Source organism: Erigeron canadensis, chromosome 8 (assembly GCF_010389155.1).
Source record: "Erigeron canadensis isolate Cc75 chromosome 8, C_canadensis_v1, whole genome shotgun sequence".
In the NCBI taxonomy this organism is placed as follows: domain Eukaryota; kingdom Viridiplantae; phylum Streptophyta; class Magnoliopsida; order Asterales; family Asteraceae; genus Erigeron; species Erigeron canadensis.
The window spans coordinates 29185258-29206616 of NC_057768.1; the positions used below are offsets into that span (position 1 = coordinate 29185258).

The 21359-nt window shown below is 32.7% G+C and overlaps 1 protein-coding gene across 1 annotated transcript; it reads left to right on the forward strand.

The window, feature by feature from the left end:
• Positions 1–600: 600 nt before the first annotated feature.
• LOC122610011 (histone-lysine N-methyltransferase ASHH2) lies at positions 601–11648 on the forward strand. The gene is made up of 18 exons (XM_043782980.1): positions 601–695; positions 2047–3637; positions 3753–3960; positions 4046–4212; positions 4610–4689; positions 4786–4917; positions 5054–5170; positions 5270–5362; positions 5738–5815; positions 6026–6082; positions 6208–7057; positions 7161–7216; positions 7819–7889; positions 8008–8090; positions 8208–8287; positions 9426–9502; positions 9687–9732; positions 10414–11648. The coding sequence occupies exons 2-18, from the start codon at positions 2119–2121 to the stop codon at positions 11386–11388; spliced, it is 4689 nt and encodes a 1562-aa protein (XP_043638915.1). The 5' UTR covers positions 601–695; positions 2047–2118; the 3' UTR covers positions 11389–11648.
• The last annotated feature ends 9711 nt before the right edge of the window (positions 11649–21359 follow it).

Below are 21359 nucleotides of genomic sequence, written 5' to 3' on the forward strand. Positions count from 1 at the left end.
TTCGGTCTTAACAATTTTTTTTTGTCTTATGAGGCCCATACTTGTTAGTAGACAAATAAAAATTTATCTTTCAACAAGTCCAAACCTGTTAAGACACGAAACATGTTCAAATCAGTTCATGTCGTGTTATTATGTTCGTGTAAAAAATTGTTAGCTCTATTGGTGAGGCATTCCCCTACCTTAATAAACATCAACCAATACTATTACCCTTACCGAAAAAACCCGCTAAAACTTGAATGACTCGTATCAATTTTGACTCGTTATCCAAACCCAACTATCCGTCCATTTTGCAAGGTGTGAGGTCGAAATCAGATCAACGATAAAATCTGATGTACGAGTATTTAATAATTCAAAAAATAGGGACTTCTATGAAAACCTTCCTTTATTTCACTTATTACGAACATATAACCCAATCAAGTCTCCGTCCTTTTGCCGTTCAAAAAAAAAAAGTCTCCGTCCTTTTTTCCCCCAAAATTATATATTTAACCGCTCACAAACGTGTTCTCTCTCTCTCTCTCTCTTCCGAAAACACTTTTTTTTCTTTTCTTTTCTTTATTTCCGTGTTGATAAAATTTATATTAAGATTAAAATTATTTATATTTATATATCTCATAAATAAATTCTTTGCCCTCTCTCTTTCCAACAACCTTTTTCCATTAATTTTCTTCGATTTATTCTTTCTTCTTCTTCTTCAGGTACGATTTACTTTCACCATAATTATATAATATAATATTATATTTTGTCGGTGTATATATGTTATTTTTATTGATTATTATGGCATTGACCTCTGAATGTATGTGTTTTAATTTTTTTGTAAGTTTATTCTTTTAATTTCTAGGGTTTTGATTATATGATTGCAATTTTAATTTATTTATTTAGTTAATTTGTGTATGTTTTACTTTAATTATTGGTTAATTGTTCATTATATTATAATTAGCTGGTAATTAAGTTTTAGTTAATTGTAGATTATAATCATACCTTTGTCTCATACTTTGCGGATGGTGGGATTGGGTATCGTTGTCGTTGTCGATAATTATTATATAGTTGACTTCAAACCTAGAAGTAAAATTTATTATATATGTATGTATGTATCTATATATGTTCGTATTTATATCCAATTGTGTAAAGTTATAAACTTTATCGTAATTGGCAACAATGATGAACTAATACATGTATATAACATATGTATGTTGAAGGATTTATGTGTTTTGTGTATGATACATATAGGTATATCCGTATATGCTCTTATTACGATTTTGTATGCTGAGAGAAGATATCGATGTTTGCACTTCTAGCCCTAGGGAACACTATAATAATAGAGTGCGGTAAGAATGCGGTGAAATCTTTAGATTCACTCATATGTCTCATACGTGTTGAAAAATGGATACGTTTTTTCAGAAATGAATAGAAGTGGGAAAACCCGCAGATGCACAATTTCATATACAAAGTGTGAGATCGTGCATCTATGGCTTTTTCGACTTATGTGTGTTTTTAAAAGTGCGTATCCAATTATGAATGTGAATCTTGTGATTTATTTGATTACATGTGTGGATATGATGTAGTCTTATGTTTGAAGTGTTCTTATTTAATTTAAACTCTTGTGGTAGTATGTTAGTTTGAATTTAGAACAACAAACTCATGCTCACACACAGCCTAAATTGTATACCTGTTGTATTAAATGAGAGTTGAATCACCAACCTCATAGAGGTAGGAATGCCTTAAGATACACAACTTGATTCCAACAGGCAAAGGCCCTTTGGTTGTTATATGCATGTGTGTCTGGATTAATCTGTATGGTATCAATACTGGGAGGGATATAAATATATAATCCAACTGAAAATATGATTATCAACAATACTTGATCACACATCGCCCCTCATATAAAAGAAATGTCAAATCTTGACTGTTCATGTTTATCCAAGATATACATATAGAGTCCATCATCCATGATACGGTAGACATGACACATAGAACTGATTTATCCAAGATATACTTATAAATTTTTTAAATGCAAAATATGATTTAAATGTATAATTATGATCGCAGGTAAGGAGTCATTGTGATAATGGTTCTTAGTGCTTGAATCAGCAAAGGGATCTTTACATTCCAAAGTTGTTGATGGCCAATCTGGATTCTGAGATATTGCCAGCAGAGGATGCACATGGTGCTCCATTTGACTTCAACGAATTTGTGTCGTCTATGGAACCGCATCATTCAACTGATACGTTATCAATATACTTGGAATCATGTAAGCCCTTTCGGGTGACTAACCCTGAGTCTTCTAACAATCTGGACGGGCCAAATATCTCTTGTACAAAAACCCTTGTTGACGACCGGTTTAACTCTATTGTCTTAACTGAATGCTCTGATCTGAGACATAATGATGGAGAAGATAGTAGTATAGCTAATGAAATTAAACGTTCATCAACTCGGAAAAGTACCCGCAAGATTCCATCCAACCAAATTACTGATAACAAGTTGCCGATGAGAAAAAGCAGAAGAACTTCTGGAAGGAAGTTAACATCAGATTTACTTGCTGCAGATGTTCGAAGACGGCAAAGAAGTGATTTGGCTAGGCGAGCGCGTCCTTCAGCATGGGGATTTGGAGGAAAAATTGATGAAATTTTCAAGCATAATGCAGAAGAATATGCCAATGTAAATGAACTTGTAGAATCAAAAAAGGGAAGGATTGTTCATAGAGGTAGCAAGAGGAATACTGATTTTATGAATCAAACTATTCAAAATTCACTAGGCGAATCTCAAGCTATAAACAAAGGTCTTCTTTTGAAGTTAAATTTAGGGACAATGGCTATTCAAAATTGTCAAGTTAATACGATACCTGACATGGATAAAGATCTTGAAATTTACAGGGAGATCGATATAGAAGCTCCCACTTCACAAATTGATATACACAACAAAGAGGTCTCCAGGGCTTCTCATGAGACCTTGGTATCATCAAAATCGTCTGTTATCGACATGCTTTATGCAGAAAAGGAAAGACATGACGACTTGCATGTCAAAATTAGCAGCGAGATTAATGAGATGACAGGAATAGGAGAGTCAATTGAAAGTAGGTGTTTAGATCCTGGAACTTCACCCGATTCCGAAGTTATTAATGTGATGTTAGAGACTCAAAATAGTGGGAGTACCACAGAAGACATCCTGGTTACCGCAAAAGATTGTATATCCCATCCATTGGGTGATTATGTTGTTGGAAGTGGAATACCTAGTCCGGAAATCATCAATGATGTTTTAAGTGAGAAACAAATTGAAGGTTCATGGTCTAATGTAGCATCTATGTCAATAACCAATGGTGTTACTTCTAGCAACACCTCAAGCAAGGAAGGATGTCCAATGGAACCATTGCAGGAGACCAAAATTGCAGTTTCCAGTGATATGTTGGCAGTTGGTAGTATCATGCAAGGTGATATTACCATCGCTGGGATCAATTCGTTGGAATCAAAATCCAATGGTCAGAGTCTTCAGAAAAGTTCAAATTCAAAATCTTTTTTGAATCTGAAAACAACCAATTATGAGCAGAAAGGGTTACATGTTAAGTTGACTTCTATGGGGGAAGTCAAGGAGAAGAGTGGTAAGGCCCAGGCAGAATGTGATTTAGAAAGTCATCGAGTAACAGGTCTATGTTTTAACATTTATCTGTTCATATATGTTTTTCTTTACTCCAGGATTTCTGCTATCCACAAGCTTATTAAATTGTGTAAATGCTAATTTTTGTTCATTATCTGCTGCAGTAAATTTTGAAAAGAATGATATTAGAGGGCTAGAAGGGGGTTCCAAAAACACTGCTGAACCTTTATCCAACTCAAATATTGTGCCTAGTGAGGGTGACGGTTGTCAGGTATTGCCACAAAGTGCCTGGGTGTGCTGTGACGATTGTCATAAATGGAGACGTATATCAGCTATACTTGCAGATGATATTGAATTAACAAAATGCAGATGGTATAGATTTATCTTCAAGTTTTGACTTAGCAAAATAAGTGTTAGCGAGTCATTATTTATAGTTTTTTATATCTATAATATGAAGGATCTGCAAGGACAACAAGGATAAAACATTTGCGGACTGCTTAATTCCACAAGAAATGTCAAATGCTGATATTAATGAAGAATTGGAATTGTCTGATGCATCTGGTGATGAAGATACTAGTAATACACATGTAAATTCCAGTCAGTTAGGACATAAGCAACCAACAGGTATTCATTGTCTTACCGACTCATTTTGTATTTTTTGTGTGCTCGAACCACCTTATACTGTGTAATTTTTAGATCTGGTCAGAACGGGTGAGACATGGTGTCCCATGAATACAGCTTTTGTCTTTGTGTAAAAGTTGTATAAAGATTCTTCATGTTAGCTTATGTAATTAGAAAGTATATCACCTCAATAATAATTTCACTTTTTACAAGTAAAATATTTAGGATATTTATGCATTTGAATACACTTCAAAATTTTGAATGACTTTCTGTTTGACCTGTAAAAATAACGGCTAGCCCTTACAGAGTATATGACTTAAAATTAACACCTGTTAGGCTGTTGCATCATCTCATCTATTATGCCATGGCTAAGCATTTAGAATTTAAACATTGGGTGCAGATTCTCTACAGCCCTCTTGGAAGCCTATAAAGACAAACATGTTTTTGCATCGCAACCGTAAAAATCAACCTATTGATGAGGTTCATTTACTGTCATTTATAAGGAACTATAAAAATTGTTGTCCATTGACAAATTAATTCTTATGGAATTGTGCATACTTTATTTATGTGGGTCAGGTTATGGTCTGCCACTGCAAACCTCCATTAGAAGGCCGCATGGGGTGTCGGGATGAATGCCTAAATAGGATGCTGAACATAGAATGTGTAAAAGGAACGTGCCCCTGTGGGGATTCTTGTTCGAATCAACAGGTTATCTATATATTATAGTGTGTGTATATATATATATACACATATGTATATGTATTTTAAATGCAATGCTTCTAAATTTTCTCAATCTTTGTTTGCATGAAGTGCTTAAAACATTAGCATTTCTATATGATTGCAGTTCCAAAAACGCAAGTATTCCAAACTTAAATGTGTCTCATCTGGAAAGAAGGGTTTTGGGCTTCAGTTGCTAGAGGATATCCCCAAAGGAAGGTTCCTTATAGAATACGTGGGGGAGGTAATATACTTAAATGTCAACCTTTTCAATTCTGTAGTTTCTTATTGATTAGTTGCATTGTTTATTAATTTATTTAATTCTTTACTGTCATATTTTTAGGTGCTTGATATGCCTGCTTATGAGGCCCGGCAAAGAGAATATGCTTTAAAGGGCCATAAGCATTTCTATTTTATGACATTGAATGGCAGTGAGGTTTGTCGGTTTTTAATCCTTTTACGTTATTAATTGATATTTTTACACAGGAAAAAAAAACATGAGAAGTAGTTATGCAGTGGCCATCCACTTTTCAAAAAGTGTAGTGATAAACTCGCAATATATTTTTGCTGTCTACAACAAGTACAAGCAGGGTAATGCATAATGTACAACTGCTAAAAGCAGGAATTGTTGTAGATGGAAATTTAGTGTTGCAAGTTTAACACCAACCTTTCCAAAACTATTAATGTGAAAAAAATATATTATTATTGCTACCATGTGATATATGACATGTTTGTATATACGGTAGTATAATAGTATATATAGTTATGCATATTGTTTACATGGTTTGGTTCTTGCCCTTTTTATTTTCAGGTAATAGATGCTTGTGCTAAAGGAAATTTGAGTCGTTTTATTAATCACAGCTGTGAACCAAATTGTCGCACCGAAAAGGTTAGTATGCTTTAGAAGCTCAGCTATTTGCATAGTAGAAAAGTCTGCCTTTAGAGCATTAAGATACATCACTTGATTTGCGTATTGCAATCTGAACCTTGATTGGGATCCATATTTGCTCGAATGACATCCTCATTGGTTGATTTGAAGCTTCATATATACAGTGATACATTTTGTTAGTATGATTTACTTTGTGCTCTTTTGAACCAGTGGATGGTGAATGGTGAAGTTTGCGTTGGACTCTTTGCATTAAGAGATATTAAGAAGGTACATGCATTGCTTTGTTTCTTTAGGACTAAAATTTTGGCCAAACTAAGTCATATCATCCAAAATCACATAGCAACATTGTTATATCTTCACTATTATTGTTAACTTACACTTGATCTATTCAGGGGGAAGAGCTGACATTTGATTACAACTATGTAAGGGTTTTTGGTGCTGCTGCCAAAAAATGTGTATGTGGCTCAGCAAGGTGCAGGGGTGTTATTGGTGGTGATCCACTAAATGACGAAACAGTCGTTCTAGGTGATTCTGATGATGAATTGCCTGAACCTGTTACATTTGGCGAGAACGCTAACAATAAGCTGGATCATAGAGTATCTGAAGCACAGACTGTCAAAAGCACTTCTAAAAATGATGATGATGAAATAGACCATTTTCTTGTTGCTGCTGACATGGAGAATGCCCAAAAGGGTGAAAGTCCTGATTCTTTGTTGGTCACAGATGAGAAAGATGATGATCCTGCAATTCCTTTTGAATCTACAGATAGAGAAGTTTCCTTTGAAAGGTCTTCTTCTGAAACTAAAGTAGAGGATCTATTGTCACTCGATACTTCTAAAGAGAATGACGTGAAGAGTGAAATCACTTCTCGAGATGCACTGGAGGTATCAATTGAAAGGTCTTCTTCTGAAAGTAACCTAGACCATTCAGGACTATTGTCATTCGATTCTTCTTCTAAAGTGAATGATGTGAAGAGTGAAGTTGCTTGTCGAGATGCACTTGATGATGGTCCTGCAGAGAAAGATATGAAAATTCCAAAGAAGAAATCCAAATTGCGCAAAAAGCTAAAGGAGTTCACAATTGCAAAGCCAAAGTCTCGCTCAAAATTACCTTCTTCATCATCAGCAGTGAAGAAAGGGAAATTCAGAAGTATGCAACCACAGATAGATAAGAAGCCACTGGTAGAGCCTCAAAAACCTAAAAAGCTAGTGGTAGATAACTTAACTGGTCACTTTGAAGCAGGTAACTGTGATTGCATTTGGTATTTATTTCTATCTCTGCTCACTTTTAATTATTAAAATAGTAAGACTAATTTTGAAAAAGTTTCTTATTCGATATCTTGCAGTTGAAGAGGCACTTAATACTCTGCTAAATGAGAATAAGGGGATAAGCAAACGAAGAGTGAGTAGCACATTATATGTTTTAATACTGTTAGTCTGCCCTAGTCTCCATGTTTACCTGACCATGAGTGTTATATGTATTTTGACATTAGAAATTCAATCCTTGTTTTTCCTGTATATATTTTTACTTTTCAAGGATTCCATGGTAATTTTACTTATTTTCAGCCAAGGCTAACTCAATGTCCCTATGTGTTTATTTGGTAAAAGCTATTAGCAGTGCAATCCCTAGGCCATTCTATATTACACGCCAACCCGTTTGTTTCTCTAGCCAAGGCTGAACTATTTGGTAAAAGTTATTAGCAGTGCAGTCCCTTGGCTATTCTATATGACATGCCGACCTTTTTGTTTGTCTTTTATATATGTTATAAATAGATTATTATATTAATGATTACAAAATATAATATCAAAGAATTGTCCAGTTTTTTGGATGCTGTAAGTAATTACTTGGGTATGCAATAAGTAACTTTTGAACCATTTCCTTATCAAGCTATTTCTGCTGTTCTTTTTTTTTTTTACTCTACACTTATACATTTCTGTTATTTTGTATGTATATAACGTGTCATTTTGATCTGATTTACTTTTTATGTTTTGACATTTTGGAAGGATGCTTCGAAGGGATATCTAATGCTTTTATGTCGTACTGCTTATGGTGGCAACGGGAAAGGCATTCAAAGGTTATTTGGAGAGTTTTTACATTTTTGAACCAACACATCTGCAATAAAATAAATACTAAAGCTACTAACCTATGCTACTTTACTGAGCAGTCCTTCTATCTTATTGTAATTGTTACAGCAATCGTGAACTTTCTATTATTCTGGGTGCACTCCTGTTAACAAAATCTCGAACAGTTTTGCTCGACATTATTAACAAGAATGGTATAGTTCCATTGCATCTTAAGTATACGTGGTGGTTATATCTCCTTATATATGATGCGATTTCTTTCGTGTGTTGTTTTTCTTAGTATCTTTCTTTCTTTTTTCATGACTTTGCAGGCTTGCAAATGTTACACATCTTACTGAAGCGTTACAGAAAGGATTTCGATAAGACCCCAATACTGCGAAAGCTTCTCAAGGTAAATAAATTTTAGAAAACTTTCCCAGTTGAATGAGTAACTCGTGCAATGGGTGCGCTTGATGTTTCAACATTTCAGAGTTTTTTAAAAACATTGATGTCTATATACATAGGGTTTTGCTTTCTATGCTTCAGTACCCAAGCTTTAGCAAAGGACACTCTGTTTAGGCTGTATATCATTTACTCATATGCATAACATTGGATTACGTATTTACGTGACAGACTGACAGGGAAGAAGAAACCTGAATTAAGTGACATCAACAATGTATAATAATTATTTGAGTTTGCGGATCATAATGGTGGTATCTTTTTAACCTTTTTGAGACCTAGAATAACCTAAAAAAATAGAACAATAAGCTCTAGGATGAAGTTTATTCTTATCTGTATGAAGTTTGTAAGAACAACACAACCATATGTGTTTTGGAGGAACAACGTATAATGGGACAGAATATATGGACATATGTGGTATAGGCAATGTGTACCATGTCAGAGTTATTATTTGTCCGAAGCCAAACTGTATTTCAAGTTATATTTATGAAATCGTTGAAAGTAAACTTGGAATATAAGAGGTCTACGGGTTTTTTATGCAAACTCGCAGCAACAGTCACCAAACTAGTGATAAAGTTTAACATCGTTGGACCAGCAATCAACTAACAACAATTAATTGGTCCCACACCAACAAATGCAACTGATAAATGGAGTGAAAAGAAACAATAAGTTGACAACACCACAGCAATATTACTTAATATTGAGTGATAGATGAAACAACTAGAACCCTTAAGTCCCTGGGAGTTTTTGAAACAGCAACAAGAATAGGCTAATAACAAGTAGTCAATTTTTACTTGTAGTTAAGTGTGTCTGCTACTCTGCTTGGGTATGGCAAATTTGATGTCTTTTACTTGCAATACAAGTAACTACAATCTCACCCTAAGGCTTTTCATATATCTATAGGTTAAACTATTACCTAGTACAACAGTGAGTTGTTCAAATTATGTCATAATTTATAGTATCATTTTACTATGTTGGCTCTAAATGTAGTTTTTTGTACTGGGTTAATTTATAATTTTATAGAACTCTTCCTGCTTTCAAAATTGTAGAAGACAATCAAAAACCATCATACTGACAGATTATACGTGCAGATTTTTGAATATCTGACTGAAACGAAGATACTTACGTTGGAAGCTATCTTAAAGCCGTCTCCTCATGGAGGTGAAAGGTCTGAACATATTCTGTATACCATATTTCTGTTGTACTTGTACATCATGATAAAATGAGTGGTTCTAATAAAGATACTAATGATGTTTTTGATTGTGAGTTTGTAATTAATATAATTCACTTAATTTTTCAGTCATAAGAGAATGTTATTATATATTTGATGATGTCTTTCTCTTTTCTTTCAGCTTGAAGGAATCAATTTTGTCATTTACAGAGCATGAGAACAAGCAGGTACATTTGAAATTGTGTCATATATGTAAATATGACGCATTATTGTATTATTTTTTTTAATGTATTCTTACTTCTATGGATAGCAATTGATCATTGATTGGAATGACTCCTAGGCTAGAAAGGACTCCTATGTATCTTATAATGCAACATTAGGTCTAGTTGCTCTCAACAGATGCATTTTCTTATCTTTTATATATCTCACAGATTAATTAATTTCTTGTTTACCTAAAATATGTCAAAAATTTTTGTGTCAAAATACTTAATGTATGGTAAGAATTGTAGTATTATCACTACCTGTATCATTTTAAAGAAAATGTATATACTTCTCTCTCTCTCTCTCTCTCTCTATATATATATATATATATATAAATTTCTCTCTTTAGATAAAATAATCGCTTTGAAATTTTGGGTTAAGATTTATATGTATTAATCAATACCTAATCGACGAAAGGCCAACTAGTCTCATCGATTAGCCTGGTGCGAAATGCGGGCAAATTTATATTGTTACTATAATAATATTTTGAACAAGGTTGTTACTATGCTGAAAGTGTTAAAAAAAACCTTTTTGGGAGACATTTGACTGTTAAACCCATTGGACTGGTTCTCTTTTATAGATTAAAACCTACAAAATTTATTGATTATCTTCTGATCTTGCTCTTGATATGTTTTAATGGCCCTCAGGTACATCAAATTGCGAGAAATTTTCGAGATCGGTACATTCCATGGCATGCCCGAAGAGGTAATCGGGTAGAAAGGGACACTGAAAGGATGGAATTTCAACAAACTTCTAACTTCAAAAGTCCTCCATTACAAAACACTCATTTTTCTAATCGGGAAAGAAGACCTGAAGTTGCAGATAACTCCATTAAACAATCGCTTGGTGGACATAGACCTAGAGTTGATGCGAGGAACCCTGAAGGTTCTTCTGCGTCATGTTTAAGTAGTGGCACTGAACGAACTAGAATACGAAAGCGCAAAAGTCGGTGGGATGAGGACGATGAGGGGAAATCAAACATCGAGATTTCACCAAACAAACAATCTAGGAAAGTAACTGATCACATATGTCACACAGTCCATGAAAAACAGCAAAGCATTGATGAGGATGCCAATATGGATGCGGTTGCGGATGCTCCCCCTGGATTTCCATCTCCTGATAACCATCAATTGTTTCCATTTAATCCATCACCGCAACCCATGGAAACCGCCCACCAAAAATCCGTGATGGGTCAACCACAAGAAAGGTACAACTCACGGTTACCTACCGCCTTCGGGATTCCATGTTCTGTTCTGAAAAAAACTGGGACACCCAAAAGTGAAATTTCAGAGAGTTGGATTGTTGCTCCAGCAATGACTTTTCATCCTTATCCACCGTTACCTGTATACCCTCGTGTAAAAGAACGAATCCCAGGGTCATTCAATCAGCCAAATTTTCAAACATTTAAGAACCCTAATATGGTTGATAGGAGATACTTCAAGCAACAAAAGTGGAATAACTTGAGATCGAGTCACCCGTGGAACCCTCACAAGTATGGGCCTGCAGGGTTTAATGGACCAAGACAGGCAAATGTAGGTGTGGGGTATGGAGGGAATGAAGCCAATGGTACGTACAACACAGGAAACTGTGAGAATGGTTTTTATCAACAGCCATATCAGTGATTTTATAGGAGAGAATTTATTATTATGTTTTGTTCCGTGTAGTCAAAGTTGGTAATTCTAGTTGACATCAGAAAGTCGATATCTCATTTATGCGTTGAACTTCACCTCAATTTTTATACAGCCAAAGTCATTGTCGTTACAGATAGCTATACCTGCTTGTGTACAAGATTATTCGCCTCAAAGAGGTAAAGCTTTCATCCTTGAGCTTCTTTGACTTATATTGAGGTATCATGAAATAAAATAACATTTATTTGTCTGCTTCTACATGTTATTTTGTTCTTTATTACGTAACTGTATAATTATATTCTATCTATTGGTCGATTCATATAATTGTCATATTGTTGGAAAGTATATAGTTGCTACGTGCCTACGCTCTTTTGCAAACAACATTCGCTAAGCTTACACATATAGGTATTATATAATAAAGATGATAATTTCGATCTATATTGATCATGAATGGGATAATTTAGGTTATGGTTTGTCCGTAATGGGTGAAATGGGTCAAGTTAATTGATATAATAAAAACTTGTCCAATGAATATCTTCAAACCTGTGATGCTCAGTCAGTTTACATTATATTATGATACTATCAGTGAGACTGTTGGAGTAAATGTTGTTTTTAAGGTCGTTTTCTTTCTTGAAAGTCTATAATTTTTTTAGAGTAGATTGCGTTTTTGATGGTCCCTGTGGTTTGGTCATGTACTCACTACTCACCCTTGGTCCCGAATCGTGATTTTCTGCATGTATGGTCCCTGAAAAATGACTTTTTGATTGCAAGAATGATCCCTCTATTTCGACACCTTTTGCATGCTTTCTCTAATTTAATGCATATATTATCCTTTTCTTAAAGTATTTATGCTTTAGCGGGTATATACAACTAACAGCTTATATCTAGTTTACTATAGTTTAGGCTCAAAACCTAGCATTGTGGTAGTATTAGCTCTGTCGTTTTTAATCCATGCTGAAGCATTATAAAACTATAAAGATAAAAGACCAAACACTATAAAGATAAAACAAAAAAATGAAAGCGGATGAAGTTTACTGTCAGAATGGGAAAACTCTTGAGAAATAATTTGCCCAAAATTGAAAAGCTGATAAAAGCTGTTGTCAAAGTGAGATGGGGCAACAATTCAAGAGCCAAAATGAATATACAAAGGTGGGGCTTACCGCCTTACAATACCGACAGAGTTCAAGAGTATCCCACTATGATCATTCGCAATGGCTCAAACGAGAGTCGTGGAGGACTTGTCGACCTGATCACGATCCCACAGCATGTGTGGGGCCCGTGGTTCCAGCAACGAACGGTAATTTATAATTTACTATTTTTTTATTTTACAGGTATATTATTTAAAGTGTAAATGTAAATTCATGGTGGGTACAGACTAGTGGTTGATCAGTGGCAGGTTAGGCGTGAAACTCACTAATTGATCTACATTAGCGTATAAATAGCAACATAAGTACCGTTAGCACATATTGTTAGTATTGTATTACTTAAATTTTTAGAGGGTATTATAGGATATGTTTATTTCTGATGTAACAAATATCTCTAATATTAATGTGCGATCGTGGGAAACTGAATGACTAAGCTTCAAGCATAATTGCTTGGTTATATTAATGACGGATATCATTTAAAGGCATGTGGCCCTTTGATCTTCTTTGATCTTGGATTTCTTCGTTCTCTTGTAAAAAATTGTAAGTATACACTTGATACTCTGGTTGACTTTTAGTGCAAAAAAGGACCAGTGAATGGTAGCTTAGACATGTTCCCGATGAAGTCAAAGTAACATGATAATAGTAATAGCAACCATAATAAAAAAACACATTAACAATCTAACTCAAAGAATATAATTTACATAAAGATAAGTCTTTATAATAAAGATCTAAATTTGTGGTTAGTTTGTATATAATATTTGATATAAATGATTAAGGGCACTCCAAGGCTATAATTTATTATTTAAATCATGTTTAGTTGATTAGTCTAGTTATAAATAGGGACCCAAGTTTTGGTCTAAATATTGAACCTTTGTTCGATAACCCCCTCTTCTCTTTTTTAAATGTTTTTTGGACCGCATTATTGCTTATCCTTATTTATTGACCAGCTTCTTTTTTTTCTTGAACAGTGACCAGCTTCTTAAAGTTTCCACTTTATCGAATTACTGAATGATTTTCCATTTTGATTTGATGTTTTTATATTGATCGATGAAATTTATATAGAATTATGAATTGCTCTATAATCATAATTTTGTGTACCAAAAATCGGGTTTCTTATGCTTATTTTTTTGTCTTTTCAAAAGTGTTACTCTAATTTTTATGTATAAGCATAACACGTAATTTATTTGTTAAGAAATTTGTAGAATAAAAAAATTAAAAATAAATTACCATATGTCACACAAATTAGTTACTCCGTAATATTTTATAGACTCTAACATTCTTGAAAGTACAATAATTCATTTTTACTATTCATATGCAAACAAATAACTTAAATTGGATGAATGAATGAATAAGTTTAATTTATTTTGATTTATTTCAACTTATCATGTAATTTAAAAACATAAGTTAGTAAAATCCTGTAATAAAAGTATGACTCTTCGGGGTTGGAGTGGATTTGCACGTGAAAAAGAAATAGTTGGAACCGACAGATCCAATGAGGTGGCCATCCACTCTTCCAACATTATTGGGTCACAAATATCGCATTTCCATCCTTTTCACCTCTTTTCTGTACTTTCATTACATATGACACAATACACTATCAATCTATACTCTATCATATACATACCTATATCTATATCTATATTAAAAAAAAAAAGTAAGAATCCTAATATTTCAAAGCTCTCTTTAAAATTAAATCTATTTTAAAACATTGCCACCTAGAATTACATCATATGTGTCATCTCCATAATGTTTTACAATATTTATCTTATTTATATATGTCAAAAAAGAATTTAAATATTAAAATAAAGACTAACTATCCTAGCATTTTAAAACCCTCTTCAAAATTAAACCTATTTTAAAACATTGCTACCTAAGATTACATCATATGTGTCATCTTCATAATTTTTTACAATATTTATCTTATTTATATATGTCAAAAAAGAATTTAAATATTAAAATAAAGACTAACTAGCTAATTAACCCGGGTTCAACCCGAGCATATTAATAATAGTTTTTTAAAAGCGTATGATCATCATGCTGAAGTTGCGACGACATGGATTGAGTCTATTATGAAATATCTATGTGATAATTTACTACAACATTTTTTAGTTTTGATAAACAAATGCATATAGCTACCTTTAAGCTTTTGTGTATCAAATATATTTGATGTACTTAGACAACAAACATTAATATATTTAATGATAACCATTTTCTTTTTATGTTTTATACGGGTTTTTAATATTAAAAATATTTACAATCTTTACTTTTTTTCCAACTATTTTACCACGCGCACATCGTGCGGGTAAAAGACCTAATATATAATATACGTATATAACATAACACTCTTTAACATTTGCCTATATGCTAAACAGTCACTTTAAAATAAGGTGTCCATATATAAAATAGACAAAAAAAAAAAAAGTTCCTCCATAAAAGGTACCTAATAATCTATACTATCTTATAAAAATAATAGCTCTCATCTTGAAAGTTACATTAGGAAAATGTCAAAAATACCTTTAATGATTATAATATATTATCAGTCTTTATCTTTTAAAATATTTTCATTAACCATTTACATCAATTATCTACACCACTCGTCCCGCCTCTAATACTAACAATCGTCCCCCACCATCACACCACCGCATTGCGGGGTTACCATGCTAGTTGTTTAATAATGGCAATTTAAAAGAAAAAGAAAATTATATATTCATCATAACTCTAAATTCATAATAGAAAGAGTTTAACTACTTTTAATTATATTGTAAAGGTTGTATTCACATGGATCCTTAAAAAATAATGAAAACCAAGGGACTAATCTAAGCCATTGGATCAAACAATCATCAAAATCCAATCAAACATGATTGGTTACTCCGGTGAATTACTCCGACGACATTGTCCAATCATATTTGATTGGTCAAGCCAATCAAGCTTAATTGGTTACTCCGGGGAATTACCCCGGTGAATTACTCCGGCGACATTTTCTAATCATATTTGATTGGTCAAGCCAAATCAAGCTTGATTGGTAATCACTAAGACACTAACACCATCGAATCTTCTCCGACGGCTTCTCCGGCTAATCAATTTCGTTTTCAGGTGGATACGGAACGGGACAGAGGCCCTTATCCGTTCTAAAATGACCGTCAAGGGACGCATATGAGAATGGTATGAATTTGATGGGCGACGATCCAAGAGATGGTGGAATGTGATTTTTCCGGCTACACTGTGATTTTTCCGGCGAACTCAAAAAGAGTGTTTATTGGCTAGTGTTTGTGCGAATTGTGTTTCTGAGTGATTTGGTACAACTTTCATGCATTAATTTGAAGAAACAACAAAGCTATAGTGTTTTTAAATTTTCCGGTGAGTTTTTCAAGTTTTCCGGCGAGTATAGATCGGATTAATTTCTGGTCAGGGTTTGTTCGCGGTGTGATTGTGAGTGTTTTGGTGTAAGTGTCATGTTCTAATTTGAAGGAACGAATGTTTTATCGGCGTTTGAAGTTTTCCGGCGAAGTTGTGTGTGTGTGTTCGGTGGGGGGAAGGAGACGAGGGGAAGAGGGAGGGGAGATAAAGGATAGAGATTTATTTTTGAAAGGATAATCTAATGGCTAGGATTTGTCCCTTTGTTTCCATGGAAAAAACTATACTAAAATGACAAAACTCTATATTGTAAAACCAAAACTCCAAACATGGTATTTTATTTAGAGAGAGGACGTATAGCACAATCTAAATAAAATAAGTTATGAGTTTGTAACTTTGTATTGTATGATTAAGAATATAAATAACGAGGTTTTAATCTTGTTTTAAAACCAAATATAATCTAACTCGATTCGAGCGTCTGTTGGGACTTTAAGTGGTCCTTCGACATCGTCGAGCTAGCACCCACAACGTTGCTATATATACCAGCCTCATCCGATGTCTTTATTGGTTTTGGGCGTATCGTGGTCAAGATGACCCTCAAGATGAGCATCAAGATCAAGATGAGCATTAGGTGATTCCATGCTTTTATTTTCTTTTTACAACACAGAAATAAATGTGTATGTTGTCATTCGTGCTTAATTAGCTAGGATGATGATAACTTAAAATATATTGTATTTTATGTGACAGAGATGAATATTTACTAGCTAAACTAAATCACACACAAAAACCCATCAAGACACAAACCACACTGGAGACATAATGTCAAAAGCCAGTGTGATGGACATGACACATACAAAAATGGAGTCCACTCTTTATGTTATAGCCTATCATCGTATTGATTAAAACTTATTACCTATTCGTAGATATATAATTTTCTAAGTTAGTTCCTTGTATAGGTATGTAAGGTCACACCATTTTTTGGATGCCTTAAATACATTATTTTACTTAAGTTCAAATCATGTTAGATTTATTAAGAGAATTTCAAATAGAAAAATGTTAAACAAAGCCCTTAAGTACATTTTCATATTAAAAGTCCACCGTTGAATTATATGATAAGTATACAACTAATAAATGCACAATAATGAAAGCCCTTAGACTAAGAGGAGTGGAGGGTTAAGGGAATGCCCCTCCTCCACTCCTTGCATGACACGTGTCTACTACCAATCATGAGGGGCATTCTCCCCATTCCCTTGGGGTGGAAGAATGTCCCTAGGGGCATTCCATTTTTTTTTAAATTTTATTATACATACATAATTTATTATATTTAGATTGTATATAATAAACTTAATACATTTTTGTAAATAAATATAAAACTTAATACGTTTTAAATAAATATTAAAAATTAAATATGATGGATGTAGTAGCATTTGTAATAAAAAATTTCAAAACTTGAATGTTTATTTTGTATACAAATAAAAGTCTAGGGTTAAATTGAAAATGATATTAAATATATAAATTGAAACTTGGAGTTGTCTTCTTCTTCGTGAATCCCTCGCCGGCTCCCACCTGCAACTCTCAAAAGTATAAAAATTGAATATGCCTTTTATTAAAAATTAATCTCTTATTCACACACACATATATATAATATATATATATATGTATACGTACACCACCTATCACCAACTTACTCCAAACAGTTAAAATATTACAAACAAACAAAAGGAATGCCCAAATCGGATGCGTTGGAAATCGGACGGGGCACGCGAATTAAGGGAGCGGAACGCCCCCGGGCCGATGTGGGGCGTTCCGGGGGCGTTCCCAGGCGTTCCGCACGAAAATCAAGAATAAGAACGGGCTACTCCTCATAGTCTTACTCCTCATAGTCTTAAGGCTAAACTAGTATGTATGGAAAAGATCATATTAGATGCAATATTTAAAAGGAAAATCGGTAATGTCTTCCTTCATCATGAGATCCACACTTCCAATCTTTTATTAATAAGAGTTACAATTCAAATTAGAGAGGAATCACACTATCTTTCTCGAAATTTGTTGTTTTCCGCACAATACTTTCTAAAGAAATAATGTTACGAAATTTGATGAGCGTAAAAGCATCAATTTTTTATTTTAGAAATGCATACTCCCAATCATAATATCAACTCATCATAATCATAATCATAATAAAGGCATGTATCATTCGTTCTCTAGCATGAATACGGTCAAGATAATATATGCTTAATCTCTCAATATTTATGAATAATTCAACCTTCCAAAACAATTACTTAAAGAAAATAAGCGGGTTTATTAATACACGAAAGATGTCTAATTTTGGCATCAATTACTAAAAGAATAAGTTAGCAAATGAAACATTATAACTCGTAAGCACAAATATGTATTTGCATCTAAAGGTATCCTTTTAATTAGTTTGGTTTGTATTCAAAGGTTTAATTATGGTGTTTCCTTAGATCAAGTATAAACAAAACTATCATATCATAAAAGACTGTTTTGTATCATATCTCCCAAAGCAAGGAGGTGATGCATTAATCATGCATGATTGTCATTAAAACATTTGTTGTTTAGACACAATATTTCCTTATGATTGTCATTAAAACATTTGTTGTCATTAAAACAATGCTAAATACAGCCCTAAAGAAAGGTTATATTTAACGTGCATAAAAAAACTTGCACCTTCCATATTAAAAGTCCGCCCCCTGATTTTCATGGTAAATGTACAAACAATTTATACACCTTAAATACAGCCCTAAGGGCTGTATTTAGCAAACCTTTTTTTTTAACAAAACGCATTCATTAGAGCTAAAGTGCAATAAATAGTTGTATATTTACAATAAAATTTACAAGTCTCATCGAAATGTTACTCTGATCTAAAAAAGTTTTATTTAGATATTGTCACAATGCACACGTATATTTATTCATTTTAGTAAATAAAAAAACATGATACACCCAGTGATAACCCCATAATTTTTATAAAACTCTATATTTCTAATACTATCTATACTATCTTAATAAACAAATTACCCTCATCTCTTTTCAACTCTCTACCTTTAAAATACCATAAATACCCTTAATTTTCAACACATTCATAATTCACACACTAAATCTATCAAATATCCCTAAAATATTTTACACACATATTTATCCAAATTATCTATCTCCTTTATTAATTAATTTAAATATTTTCACCTAATATCTTTATAATATTCTTAATAAAGTTATTTACAAAAGATACATCTATTAACCATAAAATAACTACACTAACATTTACGTCAATTACTTTTAGATTAATAACCACATCATTACCACCGCCGCCGCATTGCGCGGGTACCCATCTCGTTTCTAAGTATTTATTTAGTTTTAAGGTAATTGACAACACCCGACTAACATAATTGAATTTTGTAGTTTAATTTTACACTTATTACTTATTAGTATCATGAAAACTGTTTGACGACCCTCAAATAAAATTTTTAGCTCCGCCCCTAAATACACCACAACGTGATAAGAATCAGACCTTTGTCTACCTACTACATTGGAAATGGTGTGACATATGGCATAGTAATCTGTAGAAGCTTTCAAGTAGGAATGGCAACGGGGCGGGTTCAGAGCGGGTAGTGACATACCCGAACCCGATAAGAAAAATGCTACCCGAACCCGACCCAATACCTATCGGGGATAAAATACTCCCCAAAACCGACCCGATACCCGATCCTCGTTACTAAACCCGAAACCCGACCTGATAATAACCTAGTTGTCTTCTTCAAAATTAGTAGCAAAAACAAAGCTAGTATTCTTCAAAGTTCCTGTAAAACTCATAAAAACATGATCTATCAATATTTCGAATTTTGGAAAAGCAATTATATTTAGCATAAACCATCTTACATAATAAACTATTATAAAAAGAGCCTAAGCTTTTATACGAAGTCAAAAAACAAAAGAAAAATTGAATCTAAAGACATGAAGAAAAACAAAAACGTAGAAACCATATGAATTTTGGAAAAATGGATTATTTCTATAAAAAAGAGATGAAATTTTAGAGAGAAGTATGTTTCACATATTTATATTACTTACTATCCTATCTAGTATGTTTCACATGATATATATATATATATATATATTATCGGGGTCGGGTCAGGGCAAGCATTTCTCAGTCCCTGTCCCGAAACCCGACCCATTACCCAATAACAATGCCCCACCCCGTCCCAAAAAATTAAGGTTTTCGGGTTTTCTCGTCGGATTCGGATTTTTTTCCCATCCCTACTTTCAAGCCTTGATCACAACCATATATTGTAATGTTAACAAGCCTCACCTACATATATAGAAAGCATTCCATAAATTAATATCTAAAGTGATCATGTGTACATTCTCGTGATATTAAAGTCAAAAGTAAACAAGGGATCTTGTATATGAATCTGGCCTCTTTCATATGCATATTTACTCATGAATTTTTAGTGGTAATGTTAAAGTAGAAAATGGTATGATTATGCGTATGCTTTTTCATCATTACTTGTATATATTAATTCTCTATTTTGATAGATAATTAGATTTTGGCCCGTGTCAAATACACGAAATATTTAAGAAATTTTCAATATAAGATAAATGGTCAAATATGTATATTTAAATATTAAAAATGTAGGTAAGCTCAAATTAAATTAATATAATTCTTAAAAATTGATTACATATATTTATTTCATTTTTTAAAATCTTTTTTGTAGACAATATTTGTTTATATTTTTTTATCTAACATTTTTTCCCCTTATTAATACCTAAAGATACTTTAGATCTTACTCAAAAGTCAAAACACATTACAACATATAATTGTCCGTACTTGAAATACTGGAGATTGTAGTTATAAACCAACTTCAGTAAAGGCAGTTAATAACAATTTTAATAACTACCTTTTATTTCTTTATTTAAAATAATGTATCAACTTGTCATGCGAAAACTAAAATATATAGATTGAAGAACAAAAAGATAAATTTTGACATACCAATAAATGAAATTGATTTAGACTAACGAATTATTAGTTAATAAAATTAAAATTATATAAGTGTTAGTATTATATGAAAGAAAAAGAGTTTTATATATTTTATGAAAGAATTTTTTTAAAAACAATATGTTGAATTTTTTTTAATAACTAAATGTTAAAGAATAGAATAAAAAATTTCAAGTTGATTGCTACAAAATGTATAAGTTAAGTATTTAGTGAGATTAAAATGTGTAAACTATCGATAAACAAAAAATTGTAAATTGTAAAAACTTTAGATAATGATTAATAATTGGATAATTATAAAATATTATTTTTTAATCTTTATTATAAGTTTCATTTGGAATAGAAAAGTTTAATAGATAAAGTTGGCTTTTATAGTTTTATCAACAAACATCCATACTAGCTATCCATATGTATATAGGCGTATAGCTGGGCTTCAATGCATAAGTCGTAACAAATTTAGATAT